We start from the raw sequence: 16,834 nt of genomic DNA on the forward strand, positions 1-16,834 counted from the left end.
TTGAGAGGCTACGAGCATCGCTTAAGTCCAGGAGTTTGAGACCAGCCTGAGCAACATGGTGAAACCTCGTCTTTACAAAAAAAACAAAAATTAGTCAGGTGTGGTGGCATGCGCCTGCAGTCCCAGTTACTTGGAGGCTGAGGCAGGAGGATAGCTTGAGCCTGGGAGGCAGAGGTTGCAGTGATGCAGTGAACCAAGATTGCACCACTGCACTCCAGCCTGAGCAACAGAGTAAGACCTCATCTCAAAAAAAAAAAAAAAAAATTGCAGTTTTGAATTTATCTCCTTATGTTATGATAATTTATAGCTCATTCAAAACACAATTACATTATAATTAAAGACTGAAGGAAGAGTAGGTAAATTGGTCCCAGAGCAGTTGATAGTGAACTCTTCCAACTTTTTGCTATCTAAAATCACTACACACAACATAGGTCCTACTCTGAGTCCAATCAGAAAACGAGGGGGGCAGGTACAGAAGCTGAAATCACTCTTGTGAACCATAACTTATTCACAGATGCTGCTACAGCAAACGAAAGGTAGTCAAGGTAGACAAAATAACATAAAATGCAAAAAACCCTCTCCCTTCCTTCCTTCCCACTCTGCTCAAGGTAAAATGGCAAAACCAAGTCTTAAGGGTAACACAGTGTTCAAATGGATTCAAAACGAAACCACTGCTACTACATTAAAATAGCAAATTTCTATAGGGACTCTTGGTATTATCTCAAATCACAGAACCTACGAGTTAAACATTCAGCCCTTAATGTCACTATGATTGCTTAATCACAAATTTCTGTTCCTTGAAACGCTTGGTGCTTCTTCCACAGCCTTCTAAGTTATTAATCTGAATACAGTAAATGTTTGTGTTTAATATTCTTGCAAACAAAAAATGGAAAGAAAGCACAGGGGCTCTGGGCAACATAGAAATGTTTTGAGAGTATCAGAGCAGTAGGAGTAGAAAGGGTAAATATAATGCAGATAATTTTCATTCTTTAACTAGATTTAAATGCAATATACAATATACTTAATAACATTTAACGTGTTTTCAATTATTCTGATACATTTTGGGGAAAAAATGAACAAAACCATTTTGTGAACAGCTTCTGTAGGAGATGCCACGGACTGCCCCTCCTCTTAAAGGTGAGATAAATGATACCAGAGTGAGTACCTCAAAAAGAGGAGGTACAAGATTAGTAGAAGTTACCTGGAAACAAGTACTAGTCAGATGGGATAGAGAAGCTAATGGGGAGGAACAGGAAACATATCATATGGGAAATACAAAAATAGGGGAAAAGGAAAGTGGCAACATATCAGCTATTCTTCTATTTGCCATAGTTTCTGAACCTTCCAACTGCTTCACTCCCTGCTAATCTGAGCTTCAACTTTATCTTTCTCTTAAAAGTTCTTCTTCTCCTTTAGTGATCTAAGATTCATGTTTGTACCTAGTCCTATCATCTTATAACCATTATAGGTTCTAAGAATATAACAACAGATAAAACAAAGTTCTGCTCTCATGGAGCTTACAACTTACTTGGGGGGAGGGGTGGTGTGAAGAGGGGCAAAAAATAATAGATCACATGGTGACATATGCAAAGAAGAGCAAAGAAGAAATTTAAGTGATGATGGGAAGAATGTGATTTTATATCAGGTGGTCATGGGAAGGCCATCCTGATAAGAGGTGCCATTTGAGCAGACACCTGAATCAAATGAAGAAAAAACCTGTACGGTTACAACAGAGAAGAGCTTCTGAGGCAGAAGAAACAGCAGGTACAAATCTTTACACAGGATTGTGCTTGGGATGACTTCAGGAACAGCAAGAAGGCCAGTGATGGAGCAAATAAAACAGCAGCAAAGGATGAGCTTACATAGGGACTTGTAGGTCATGGTAAGAGTTCTGGATTTTACTGAGGGAGATGGGGACCACTAGAAGATATGGAGCAAAAGAATGGCATAATCTGACTTACATTTTAAAAGGATCACTCTGCTACTTGTGGAGAACTGTAGCAGGGTAACGATGAAAGTAAGGAGACCAGTTAAGAGGCTATTGCAATAATCCAGGTAAGAAATCACGGTGCCTTGGACCAGAGTAGTAGACGTAGAAACAGTAAGTAGCAGTCATACTGGATATAAAGCCATGTGGATTTGCCAATGGATTATTTGTGGGGTAAGAGACAATGAGAAGAGATAAGCATAATGCTAATGTTTTGGCCTTAGTCAATGGAAGAGAAACCCTTTATAATAAACAGGAGAATTTTAAAACTCCAAAGTAAACATTAATCCTTTGTGGAAAAGTCAATCTATTAATAATGGTGGCTCACGCCTATAATCTCAGCACTTTCTGAGGCCGAGGCGGGCAGATCACGAGGTCAGGAGATCGAGACCATCCTGCTTAACATGGTGAAACCCCGTCTCTACTAAAAATACAAAAAACCAGCTGAGCATGGTGGCACACGCCTGTAGTCCCAGCTACTCAGGAGGCTGAGGCAGGAGAATCGCTTGAACTCAGGAGGCAGAAGTTGCAGTGAACCAAGATCGCACCACTGCACTTCAGTCTGGGTGACAGAACGGGGGGAAAAAAAGCAGCCCAATACTGTAAATGCATCTAAAAGAATAAGTTTTCTTAAATAGAAAACTTCCGTATCCTATGAAGAATCTTTTTTTTTTAACTTAGTATTTACTATAGCTCTAACTGCAAAGCAGACTAAATAGAAAAACACACCCAAAGTAGTACTTAAGAAAAGTAGATATAATAGTACTTTGTCGTAATGAGGTTTTTACCTAAAAAATTTATTTCATTAGTTTAATTCCCCTCAAAACAAATCTTACCAACTTGAAGTTAATCTTAATCATTTGTTTCAGTGCTTTAAATCCCCATTCTCCTTTTTCACCTTCAAGTTCCAAAACCTAAAAAGAGGAAGAAATTTTTAGTTTATCTTAATATTAACATATTATTTTCTAATGATGTCCAATGTGTAAGTATTGAATTAATTTTATACTATATACATAAAAAACATTTCCCCAAGGATACCACCATTTCTCAATGTCATTTTTAAGTCTCTAAAAAAAACAAGTTGTAAGATGCTTACATAAGCATAAGCAAGCTTAAAGTTCCTTCATCAGGAAAATTAAGAGCTACTTCTTGATTACTATACAGTTTCTGAAATGTTTTTTCCCCCGAATAATCAACCTATGGTAAAAATAATCCGTAAGTGTAACAGTAAGTCAAGAAATCAAGCTATTTATAATAACGAAACCTCAACTGTGTGATTTACCCCTAAAAGAAACAAGACTGCAGTGATAATACCTATTGACCATCATGTTGGTGGTTCTTCTGCCAGAACCAGCCTAGCTTTTCAGGACAATGGCCCTGCTCCATAGACAGCTTGATTGGAAAAAACATCAGGATAACCCTTTTGAAACATATGCTTGTGCTGTCTAATGCTAACTGATAGGATAATTAAGTATTCAAAACACATTTCTGAGATAAAATCACCTGGGACTTATTTGTTCTAGCATATCATTAAAAAAAAATTAACACACAGAATCAAATGGAAAAGAATATAAACCTTTTGGAAACTGCTTAACGCTGCTTTTGGGTCATCTTCTTTTAATGCTTTGGAATTATAGTACTGATTTTCCAAATCCACATTTGGCTCGGAGTTACTATCTTCAGAGTATTCCTGTGTTGGAAAGAAAGAAATATTAAAAGAAAAAAAAAAAACCCCACACATAGCAATGTAAACAGTGAATGCTGTTAAGACAGAAAGACCACATATTTTTACAAAACAAAACAACCTTGAATACATACATAAAATGCCACTGATATTCAACTGTTATATAAAACCAGGGGTTGAAGAAAGGAAGAGGGTGTATAGCAGAATGTAATCATTTCTTTCTTCCAGATGAAAGTAAAATTTCTATAGAATCAACATAAAAGAAAAATGCAAAGACCTAATATTGGTTAATGACCCCAATTCTGTAGTGGTTAAGCTTTCATTGGTCATGAAATCTGAGGGAAACCTAATGTAGATGTGTTCTGATTATTAATCTTTGGTTCTATAATTTTTTTCTATTCCCCAAGTCTAAATTTCATTATTGTAACATGGTTTAAAACTAGCTAGGATGGTAATCTACACATGGCAAAGTCATCTAGCACTAAATACAATTATGTTAATAAGAATATTTGCTTTATGTGCACTATACAACAGCTGTTTATACTAATGTTAATCAGCTTTATAACAAATCAAAATAAATAAAACAAAATGGATTTATATAATTTTATGAGACTTTCCATTACATGAGTTCAATTCTTAGAGGAAAAAAACGAGGCAGAAGGGAAAACTGGAATAAAACAACTATTTTGTAGCGTAAACAAGAGTTTTACACAGTTCCAGGACATTCAGTCTAATAACGAGGATTACAAAATACACATGGATTGGTGTAATGGAAATCATTATCTTATGAGTCATAAGATAAAGATTATTTCCTTCTCAGCTATAAGTCATTACAAAGGGCAAGTTTATATCAAATTAAGAATAGTACCTGGAAACAAACACAAAAATACAAGAATAGTTTTTATAGTTATTTCTAAATCCAAATACAGGTCACAAATTTCTTTATGAGATATTAATGAAAAATTATGTTACAGTCTCATATAAGCATAGGAGAGAAGAAAGGTATGCTGTGTGTAAGTTATTCAAAAGCTCAAAAATACATTAACACAAGATGAATTTTTCAGTAATCAAGAGTGGCTTTGTAATGTGCGCCCTCTGGAGGATAATTCCTTCCTCGTGTGAAGACATGAGTCTGTCAGTCTTACAGATTTAAGACCTGGAATTCCGTTGTGTTTAACATATGAAAATCACTTGATGAAACTAGGTAGTAAGTTTCATAATTACTCATTTACTTCTTAACCCTTGTAATCTAGGCTTGACAACAAAGAAACTGATCAAGCTAAAAAAAGAGAAATTAGTAAAGAATGAACAAGCCAACCATACACAGAATGATGCTGTGACAGTGATGGCTTCAAAGCTGGGTTTTGAAAGATAAATGGAAGTTTGCCCGCTAGACAAAACGAGAGAGGATAAAGAGAATAGTACATGTAGTAACAGCATAAACAATCGAAGGTAACTATTTGTTGGAACATAAAAGTCCTCATTGACTCTACCTTCAAAATAAACCTCAAATCTATCCACTCCCCAACCCCCTGCTTGCTACCACCCTACCCTACCCAACTACTTTCATCTCTCCACAAACTTTAACAGCCTTCTCATTCTCCTTTTTAAGTCCTAATATCCTCATGGTTAAGCAGGTGAAAGAATTCTCACAAAATATAAATTATCTTATTCCTCTCCTCAAAAATGGTTCCCATTCCTCTTAAAACCCAGAGCGAAATAATCAAAACTTGACTCCGGTGTCCAGCCTTATATCCTATCAAGTTCTCCCTCATTCACTTTGCTGCAGCCATCCTGGCCTTAACTCAATGGCCTTAACAAGTGCCAAATTCTCCCTCTTTTATGTGTTATTCCTGTCTCGTTCCACCTCTGCCTCTACCTCTCTTCATCTGGTTAACTACTGCATATCATTTCAGATCTCAGCCTAAGGGTATTCTTTAGGGAAGACTTGGAGTAAAGAATCACAGCTATAAAACCTACTCTATGCTTTTGGAAATCAGCTCTTTTCTAATTGTTTTATTAAGTTGGAACAAATACAAACGGATTTACCATATATGATTTATCATACAATAACTAAAATAAAAACTTCACTTAACACCATTGAAAAAGATAGAGGAATAGCTCGCTGAACCAGAGAATTATTTTTTTTTTTTTGCAACCTAAACCTTCAGAATGCAGCCTTGAACCTAGAAGTAAAATGAAAAGTATTTCTGATTTATGTTGATCACAAAGTAAAAATTCAGAGTCCATTTATTTTTGGTTTGTTGGCTCAAAACAAATTAGAAAAAAACAATTAGGTCAGGTTTTGAGAAGAGGAAAGTAGAAGCTGAAAGGTATACATGACAACAGTAGGACTAGTGTTTTGGAGCTTTGTAGCAAATGAGAAACAGTATTTTAGAAAGGGAAGAGATTAACTTCAATTATCTAGAAATTACTGAACCAATTATAACACTGTTAAAAACAGGATCCTTGACATTTCCTGTCATTTCTCACACAGTGTCTTGTCATTCAATCATGGAATACTTATTATAAGACTAGTTACCTGTAACTTCTGGGACCTGATAGATTTCAGATAGAGATTTCTAAACTTTAGATGTTACAACTCCAAAACAAAAAACAAAAAACAAAACAAAACAATGACTGAGACAAGATTTGATTCAGCCCTCCACATTTTGTGACTATATTCTTTTGGTTTTTCATGTCATATGGATTAAGAAATGGCATGTATAATGTTTTTCCATAATTGCAATTCAACTCTTAAAACAAATGTTATTGCTACAATATAAAAATACAGGAGAATTGGCACAACTGATATTCTACTGATAGACTACAAACAGGCAGTCCCTTGTTATGATCTGCAATGCCATGTTCGTATGGCTTGAACCAGCCATCATGACATCACTAATCCATCATTTGCACCCCACTGCATCAATTATCACAAGCTGTGCATTACTGCAAATTATTCTTCAGTTATTACACAGGCATAATTTTTCAAACTAATGTTTTGAAGTCTTTGGAAGAAAAATTCTATTGTTTAGGTGCTTCTACTATTTATACTCAACAATCATGATCTTTAATATATGCCAGCAATTAATTACTGCTCACACAAATTCAAATTAACAACTCTTCCCCTCAAGGTACTCATTGTCTATTAAGGAAGAGATATGCAAACAAAACTGTAATATAATATAATAAATAATAGACACACATACTAAGTCCACTGGCATCTCAAAAAGGAGTAATCAACTACTTCTGAGTGACAGGAAGGAAAAAGATACCCGAGTCAGGTATAAAAGTATGAATAGGGAACAGAACAGAGTCCTCAGAAATAATACCACACATCTACAGCCATCTGATCTTTGACAAACCTGAGAGAAACAAGAAATGGGGAAAGGATTCCCTATTTAATAAATGGTGCTGGGAAAATTGGCTAGCCATAAGTAGAAAGCTGAAACTGGATCCTTTCCTTACTCCTTATACGAAAATTAATTCAAGATGGATTAGAGACTTAAATGTTAGACCTAATACCATAAAAATCCTAGAGGAAAACCTAGGTAGTACCATTCAGGACATAGGCATGGGCAAAGACTTCATGTCTAAAACACCAAAAGCAACGGCAGCAAAAGCTAAAATTGACAAATGGGATCTAATTAAACTAAAGAGCTTCTGCACAGCAAAAGAAACTACCATCAGAGTGAACAGGCAACCTACAGAATGGGAGAAAATTTTTGCAATCTACTCATCTGACAAAGGGCTAATATCCAGAACCTACAAAGAACTCCAACAAATTTACAAGAAAAAAACAAACAACCCCATCAAAAAGTGGGCAAAGGATATGAACAGACATTTCTCAAAAGAGGACATTCATACAGCCAACAGACATATGAAAAAATGCTCATCATCACTGGCCATCAGAGAAATGCAAATCAAAACCACAATGAGATACCATCTCACACCAGTTAGAATGGCGATCATTCAAAAGTCAGGAAACAACAGGTGCTGGAGAGGATGTGGAGAAATAGGAACACTTTTACACTGTTGGTGGGATTGTAAACTAGTTCAACCATTATGGAAAACAGTATGGCGATTCCTCAAGGATCTAGAACTAGATGTACCATATGACCCAGCCATCCCATTACTGGGGATATACCCAAAGGATTATAAATTATGCTGCTATAAAGACACATGCACACGTATGTTTATTGCAGCACTATTCACAATAGCAAAGACTTGGAATCAACCCAAATGTCCATCAGTGACAGACTGGATTAAGAAAATGTGGCACATATACACCATGGAATACTATGCAGCCATAAAAAAGGATGAGTTTGCGTCCTTTGTAGGGACATGGATGCAGCTGGAAACCATCATTCTTAGCAAACTATCACAAGAACAGAAAACCAAACACCGCATGTTCTCACTCATAGGTGGGAACTGAACAATGATATCACTTGGACTCAGGAAGGGGAACATCACACACCGGGGCCTATCATGGGGAGGGGGGAGGGGGGAGGGATTGCATTGGGAGTTATACCTGATGTAAATGACGAGTTGATGGGTGCAGCAGACCAACATGGCACAAGTATACATATGTAACAAACCTGCATGTTATGCACAAGTACCCTACAACTTAAAGTATAATAATAATAAATAAATTAAAAAAAAAAATAAATAAAAGTATGAATAGGAATCGCCAGCAATGGGGAAGGGCAGCTGAAATAAAGCAATTAATCTGTAAATGCAAGGAAGCTTGAAATAGTATGAACAGTTTGGGCTGAAGCACAGGATGTTATGTAAAGGGTTGATGAAAGATGAACTGGTATTGAACAGAGGAAGAGGACAATAGAAATCTTGCAAGGAGATTAGATTCAATAAAGAGCCTCTAAAAGATTTTACAAGGAAATAATCAGATTTGTGTTTCTGGAAGAGTACTCTGGTAGCAATGAGGTAGTCCATTGGATAATCTTAAGTCTGGCCAGGAGCTGTGAAGGCCTGATCCCAAGAAGTAGAATGAGGAGAAAAGGCAGGGGACACAATAAATGATGGAATAAACACAGAAGATGTTAAACAATGTTAGGGAGGTGAAATAAAAGTGCCCATATGGGCACAAGATAATGGAAAATAAAGTGATCCATAATGACTATCAAAGGTTTGGTAACACATGATGCCATCACTCAGAATAGGAAATCTAGAAGTATTGAGTAAGTATTGCTAAACTGAAATAGTTACGTCAAATGAAAAAGAGATAATAATTTGTAAAAGTTTAAATGTTTTTTTAACAGAAGAGAAAGTGAAATTTTAATTAGTATATAAAGAATGCTTTAAAAACAAATGAAGAGTTTAATATATGAAAAATAAACAAGCACTTGTTTTACAAGAACAGTTGGAAAAGGGATTAAAAATTTAAAAACCCCCTAAAGTTCAATAATAGTTTCAACCTACTCATGTCCTGATAATTCCCCCAAGCAATTTGTGATCCATCCACACAACCAAAATCTACTCTTTCTCAAACATGTCACACAATTTTAAATCTCTGCTTTGGCATAAACTGCTCTTTTTGCTAGAATTCTAAACCATTTTCCCTCCTAACAACCTTTCTGCTTTTCTCCTAAGATACTTCCCTGCCCTAATACTGCTAGGAAATGCATTCATTAACTCATCTTAGCATCACTCTTCTTAGCAAACTAATTTTTTTTTCTTCGTCATGCTTCCATATGACATGCATCTCTCTACCATAGAGCTCTGTATGTTAAAACAGGCCAAATTGTGAACTTCTCAGAAGCAGGAACTTTCTTATTCATCTGTGTATTCCAACAGCCTGGGATGTTACAAAAGGCTTAGTGTTTGGTTAATTAAAATAAAAGGTGGGTAACCATTCCAAAATAACACAACACACAGCAGCCAGGGTCAATTTTGACTATATCAGGTATGTAGCTACTGCTGAACAGGATCAGTTCCATAGTTCATTTACTTACTCTTGTATCTATTGCCAATAGAAGTCCTAAGAAATGTACTTTAGGAAAACAACACTTCCCATTAACAATGCTTTCCGAGCCTTGTCTAACAGCTGACCAGATGCTGGGCACACTAAGAGGTGTGGGCAGTGTTTCATTATCCTTAAAAACCACATGATTCGAATCCTAGGTAGCCATTTATGGTTTAGCTACTGATAGAGTTATCCATTTAAAAAAATTCACACAAGTTAATGGGTGCTGATTTGTTAACTATGAAGTTAGAATTAAAAAAACAAAACAAAACAAAACAAAACAACTGTCTGCTGGGCACGAAAGCTAACGCCTGTAATCCCAGCACTTTGGGAGGCTAAGCAGGGGTGGATCACCTGAGGTCCGGAGTTCAAGACAAGCCTGACCAACATGGAGAAACCCTGTCTCTACTAAAAATACAAAAAAAATTAGCCAGGCATGGGGGCACGTGCCTGTAATCTCAGCTACTCAAGAGGCTGAGGTAGGAGAATCGCTTGAACCCGGGAGGCAGAGGTTGCAGTGAGCCAAGATAGTGACACTGCGCTCCAGCGTGGGCAACAAGAGCGAAACTGTTTCAAAAAAAAAAAAAAAAAAAGTTGTCCTAAATTTTCAGTGTTGAAATTATATTTCCCAAGTAGAGCTATCATAAGGTCACATTTGTGTTTCAGCATCCTAAAAGAGCTACTATAAAACCTGGGCTCTAGTTCTGACTCTCCCACAAATTTGTCCTGTAAATTTAGGTAATCACTCATTCTCTATGCTTTAGTTCCTCTTGTGTCAAATTTGGGGGTTGAACCCTGTAGGAAGTTTCTAATTCCCACTAAGGTCCATATGTTCATTTCAGGATATAATGTACAAGTACAAATTCACTTTGTTGGATAGTTGTAGTTTACAGATTTAAGTTGCCAGTGAAGTCTTAAGTTTATTTTTTATTAAATTTATTTATGCTTATTATTAAATAATCATTAAGTTTATTATTACTTAAATGTATATAACTTTATTTTATTCTTAGCATGTAAAAGTTGTCTCCCATTGTTTTAGCTATCGTTGTTTGAACCTCTCCAATTTCATTATACAAGGTACACTAATGAGGTAATACAACAGGCCTTTTTGAAAAGTTGCCAATTTAAGTTCCAAATCAATATTTTTCTTTGAAGTAGTAGCTTTAAGGTGCAGTAAAATTATTCCAATGATACTGACATGGATTACAACAAGTAATGCTTCTGAAATCCTCAAGAAAACCAACTTCACCAGAGTCGTGTGTTTGTATCCTGAAACAGCAGCATACAATTTAATGGCTCAACTTATTTATCAAACCTGATTCTTAATTTTCAACTACATCTACAAAAAGGAAAAAATCTGGCTAGCTTATTTTGTAAAAATAAGCTGCACATTGTTTTTTCAAAATATTGAAAACAGGCCAAATTCTTATCAATACAGAACTGTTTAAATAAAGGATGGTACATCCATACAATCAATGCAGCCATAAAAAAAGTAAGCTCCTTGCACACTTAATACAGAATAATCTCAGATAAATTAAAAGGCACAGAGCAAGATTTATAATATGCTATATCAATGTTAAAAAAATAAAAAAAGAGAAGATGAATAAGAATCTGTATTTGGTTATCTACCGAGAATGGGAACCAGACAGATGAAGAACAGAATGGAGGAAAAAACTTTGATGCACATATTTTTATATTTTCTGGTTTTGAACCATGTGCGTGTATTATCTATTTTTAAAAGAGTGACAGAGTCACTCTCTGGCCTCTAACGTAACATTTTTGCTCATCATTTACACCCTGCAACCTGCCCTCCCCCAGTAATAAAAGCAATATAGGTTCCCTGTGAAAAGTCTGCCAGACAAAAACAAATTTAAAAAAAATTAAAACCAGATGGGCGCGATGGCTCACACCTGTAATCCCAACACTTTGGGAGGCTGAGGTGGGTGGATCATCTGAGGTCGGGAGTTCGAGACCAACCTGGCCAACAAGGTGAAACCCGTCTCTACTAAAAATACAAAAATTAGCCAGGCGTAGTGGCTTGCGCCTGTAATCCCAGTCATTTGGAAGGCTGAGGCAGAGAACTGCACCACTGCACTCCAGCCTGGGCAACAGAGTAAGACTCTGTCTCAAAAAACAAACAAAAAACATTAAAACCATTGATAATTTATTTCCAGACATTTTTCTATATTTTTCCCACCTAACAAAATTGGGATAATATGGATTATACTGTCTTTGACATTTCTGGAACTTAACATTTATACTGGATACATGTTCACTATGTACATAGCACTGGCAATTGACCATCATCTTTCTACTGATCTTATTAAAAGGGTGACAAATACGAGAGTCTGTAAGAGATCCTGTAGCTAAGATTCATTTTCCTCCCCACTACACACACACAAAAAAGAAAAAGTAGTAAAAATGCAGAGCATTAAAACTGCTATACCATAAAAAATAATGGGAACATGGGTAGAGCTGGAGGCCATTACTCCTAGCAAAGTAATGCAGGAACAGAAAACCAAATACTGCATGTTCTCTGTTACAAGTGGGAACTAAATGATGAGAATTCATTAACACAAAGAAGGGAAGAGACACCAGGGCCTACTTGAGGGTGAAGGGTGGGAGGAGGGAGAGGAGCAGAAAAAATATTGGGTACTTGGCTTAGTACCTGGGTGATGAAATAATCTGTATAATAAACTCTTGTAATAAGAGCTTATCTATATAACTAACCTGCACACGTACCCTTGAACCTAAAAGTTAAAAAAATAAATAAAACTGCTACATTACTAAGACAAGAAAAACAATACTAGGAAACATTTATTCCCTAATCCCAACTATGAGCTTGACTAGGGGAATATAAAGAGGCTCACAGCTGGTCATATATTTAACCAAGTGGAATTATTCTAACTTTTAGACAATGTTTTCCTTGTAATACATTTAAATAATTATATCCAAATACAGGCTGGGCATGGTGGCTCACGCCTGTAATCTCAGCACTTTGGGAGGGCGAGGAATGTCGATCACCTGAGGTCAGGAGTTCGAGACCAGCCTGGCCAACATAGTGAAACCCTGTTTCTACTAAAATATAAAAATTAGCTGGGCATGGTGGTGGGCACCTGTGGTCCCAGCTATTCAGGAGGCTGAGGCAAGAGAATCACTTGAACCCGGGAGGCATAGGTTGCAGTGAGCCGAAATCACGCCACTGCACTCCAGCCTCGGCGACAGAGCACAACTTTTCACCTCAAAAAAACATATATATATATTCAAATATATAATACCCTACATATAACAGGACTTACTGAAGAATAATTTTTGGTATAAAGTCAATTTGTCTTAAATCCTTTCTAAAAAGATTATTAGAAGTTTCATGGTAGAACGATTGGACTGTGGAATTAAAACAGTTTATCAATGGCCTTACCTACTTAATGAATGGCACTATGGTTACTATTTAGTATCATGGATCAGCAAATAATCTATAAACCTGTAAAATTAGCATTGCATTAAATGTAATTTATTAGCACCATCGCCTACCACAGATTACTATATTTAGAAATGCCTGCTTCTGCCTCTAAAAATCAAACAGATCTTAGAACATACATGACCATACATGTATGTTGAATTTCTTTTACATTCATTTCTTCTTTCTTTAAAAAAAAAAAAAAGTTTGTTTTATTTTAGATCCTTCTTGGGCAGAAATCATTATTTACTCTACTGGGTAAAAACAGTACAGTTTTAGAAACAGAGTTAATTTTTCAGGTAGTATCCTAACTACCTATTTCTACCAGATTGGGGAAGAACAAAGTGATTTAGGGTGTTAAAATATATCAATAGACGACCAATAAGGATATGCTGAGTATCACTGTGGTCAGCAATACTCATGGCTCTCAGTTAACACTTTAACTAAAACGAGGTGATAATCAATTTTCCAAAAAAAAATACATTTTTTATAAAAATAAATCTTGAGAAAGCAAGTCAATTCTGCAGATTTTTAAAAATACTAACAAACAGGAAAAAAAAAAAAATCCCAGACAAAATAAGTATTTTAAAAAAAGAAAAACTCTTTTGGCAAAAGGAAAGCATGAAATGTTAACCTCCTTCATCTTTTTTTTTTTTAAATATATGATTTAAGGAAATGAAAACCAAATTACTAAACAAATTTTATGCCACCAAAAGTTTTAACTGTTAGTAAATTAATCATAAATAATTTTACAATTAGACACCTGATGAGAGACAGATGGGGGAGGAAGAGTTATTTAATAGAATGCTAGGGGAAGAAAAACAAAAAACCCAACAGAAAACTCCAACATTTCATTTTATTATGTAGTAGTGCAAAATCTTACTTTAAGACATAAAAAAGTTAAGACACAGCTGGTTGTGGTGACTAACACCTGTAATCCCAGCACTTTGGAAGGCCGAGGGGCGGGGGCAGGTCACTTGAGGTCAGGAGTTCAAGACCAGCCTGACCAACATGGTAAAACCCCGCCTCTAATAAAAACACAAAAAATTAGCCGGGTATAGTGGCAGGCGCCTGTAATCTCAGCTACTAAGGAGGCTGAGGCAGGAGAATTGCTCGAACCTGGGAGGCAGAGGTTGCAGTGAGCTGAGATTGTGTCAGTGTTCTCTAGCCTGGGCAGCAGAGTGAGACTCCGTTTCAAAAAAAAATGTTAAAGCAATTATATATTCAACTTCATTATACTGCTCATGTAGTGTAGGCCCTAAAAGGCTGGGAAAACATGGCCAAGTTAAAACATTGTATGTTTAATAAAAAATCTCGCAAAAGTTAATCAAGTACTTCACGAGACAAAAAGATTCTCACTGCTATTACTATATTACATTCTCAAAGATGATCAACTTAATCACAGCGCTAATAAGTTATGTATCCAACAGACTATTGTTTAGGAAGGAGATAAGCAGAAACATCTACAAACACAAACTAATAATACAAATGCAATTTCTCAAGAGATGACATACAGCTGGGCACGGTGGCAAGTGCCAGTAGTCTCAGCTACTTAAGAGGCTGAGGCGGGATGATTGGTTGGGCCCAGGAGTTTGGGCCCAGCCTGGGTAACACAGCAAAATCCCATCTCTAAAAATATACACATGCGTAAATAAATAAAGAAGACATACAAGTGGCCGACATACACATGAAAAAAAAAAAAGCTCAATATCACTACCATCAAAGAAATGCAAATCAAAATCACAATTAGAATGGTTATTCATCAAAAAGACCAAAAATAATAGAATGCTGGCAAGAAAGTGGAGAAAACAGAACTCTTCTACACCGTTGATGGAGATGTAAATTAGTATAGCCATTTGGAGATTTCTCAAAAACTAGAAGTAGAACTACCATAAGATCCTGCAATCCACTCCTGGGTTTATCCAAAGGAAAGAAAATAGGTCTATTAAAGGGATACCTGCACTCCATGTTCACTGCAGCATTACTCGTAACAGCAAAGACAGGGAATCAATCTAAGTGTCCAGCAATGGATAAATGGATGAAGAAAATGTGGTATATATACATAATGGAATATTATTTGGCTATAAAAAAGAATGAAATTTTGTCAATTTGCAGCAACGTGGATCTGGAGATTTAGGTTAAGTGAAATAAGCCAGGCGCAGAAAGACAATTATCACATGTTCTCACTTAGATGTGGGAGCAAAAGAAGTTGATTTCATGGTGGTAGAGAGTAGAATGATAGGAAGGGTGTGGGGGGAAAGAGGAGTGGGGAAGTAAGAGAAGTTGGTTAATGTGTACAAACCAACAGTTAGATAGAAGGAATAAGTTCTAATGTTTGATAGCGGGGAAGGGTGACTATGGTTAAAACGTATTTTATATTTCAAAATATCTAGAAGAGATCACTTTAAATATTCCCAAGACACAGAAATGATAAAAACACAAGGTGATGGATATACTAAATACCGACTTGATCATTACATATTCTGTGCATGTAACCCCCCATAAATATGTACAAAATACTATGAATCAATTAAAAAAATACAAGCATATTTAAAAGAAACATTTTGATAATAACAAAACACCTGTAATATGAATAAACAGGTAATAAGTAAAAATGGATAGATACATATTAATGAACTGAAGTCACTGCCTACAACTGGCTTGCACAAACTAAAATGTAAGGTAGAAACCATAACTATTAGCGAAACCACATTTAATTTTAAAAATTATAAAAATCTCTACTATGACTTTCAGATAATAGCGAGAATTTCCGTTCTCCCTTTTGCAAAGTGTGCCTTATTTTAAAATGCAAAAAACTGAAAATACACACGAAGTTATAGACTAATTCAAAACAATGTATTAATATTTTGACAATCTCTGGCACTTAAAATGAGTCAGACGTCCCAAAACATCTCTTTTGTAACTTTATGATAATGCAGCATCACCATAAAGAACCATATGAAATACCCCCAAAATAAAGAAACAAAGCAAAGTTGACGTTAATTCTGGGTCAAGATAATTTTCAGAGTTTTCACACGATGTTTTTGAACAGCAAACGTTATTCAAACTTGTAAATCCACTAATAAATGAAGCTCTGAATCTTTAAAAATCTCCATTCAGTCAGATAAATTCGTTTATTTCTATGCTGTTGCTGTTTTAAACTTTGTATACTGGAAAATTTCTAAGGGAAAAGCTATGGGTTCAATTACCTCACACCCGTCCCCCAAAAACACCACATGCAAAACCTCCTCCCCAGCTTTTCTTTATAAAGAACTGAAAAAGTAGTGCAACTACCTTTTTTTCAGTTATCCTTGCTCTGAACTCTCCACTACACACTTACCTCGCACCAAAACCGGCCCTGGACAAGGCTATTTAAGCTACGTCTCCAGGAGACTCACAAGTTGCGTTTCGCGGTCAGGCCTGGGAGCAGTAAGGACCCCCCCAGTTTTCAGACTTCTAGCATTTCGCACATTTGAACGCTCAGTTCAAGTGTGAAGAAGTGGGGGCCCGAACGCTGGGCCCGAAAGGGCAAAGCCAGGGCCTACACCGCAGCATGGTCACCGAGGCGGCTCGCGCCGTGGGGAGGCATGAGGCACAGAGACCGAACGCCTGGGGCCGGGGCATCCGTGTAAACCGAAGAGGCGCTCAGACTCGGAGCGCAAGGCCCGGGACCCCCTTCGCTGCCTGCTTTGACCTCCCTTCCCCCATGCTGGAGAAGCA

The 16,834-nt window shown here is 36.5% G+C and overlaps 1 protein-coding gene across 2 annotated transcripts in view; it reads right to left on the bottom strand.

The window, feature by feature from the left end:
- LOC116272413 (COP9 signalosome complex subunit 2) overlaps positions 1-16,834 on the bottom strand; it is a 32,749-nt gene that overhangs the window by 15,614 nt on the left and 301 nt on the right. For both annotated transcript variants that reach the window (XM_031661146.1, XM_031661147.1), the window contains exons 2-3: positions 3,564-3,677; positions 2,824-2,901 (exon numbers count right to left, since the gene is read on the bottom strand). In XM_031661146.1, coding sequence (XP_031517006.1) covers positions 2,824-2,901; positions 3,564-3,677 — 192 coding nt within the window. The remainder of the gene's footprint in view (positions 1-2,823; positions 2,902-3,563; positions 3,678-16,834) is intronic.

This window comes from Papio anubis, unplaced genomic scaffold (genome assembly GCF_008728515.1).
Source record: "Papio anubis isolate 15944 unplaced genomic scaffold, Panubis1.0 scaffold101, whole genome shotgun sequence".
NCBI classification, from domain to species: Eukaryota; Metazoa; Chordata; class Mammalia; order Primates; family Cercopithecidae; genus Papio; species Papio anubis.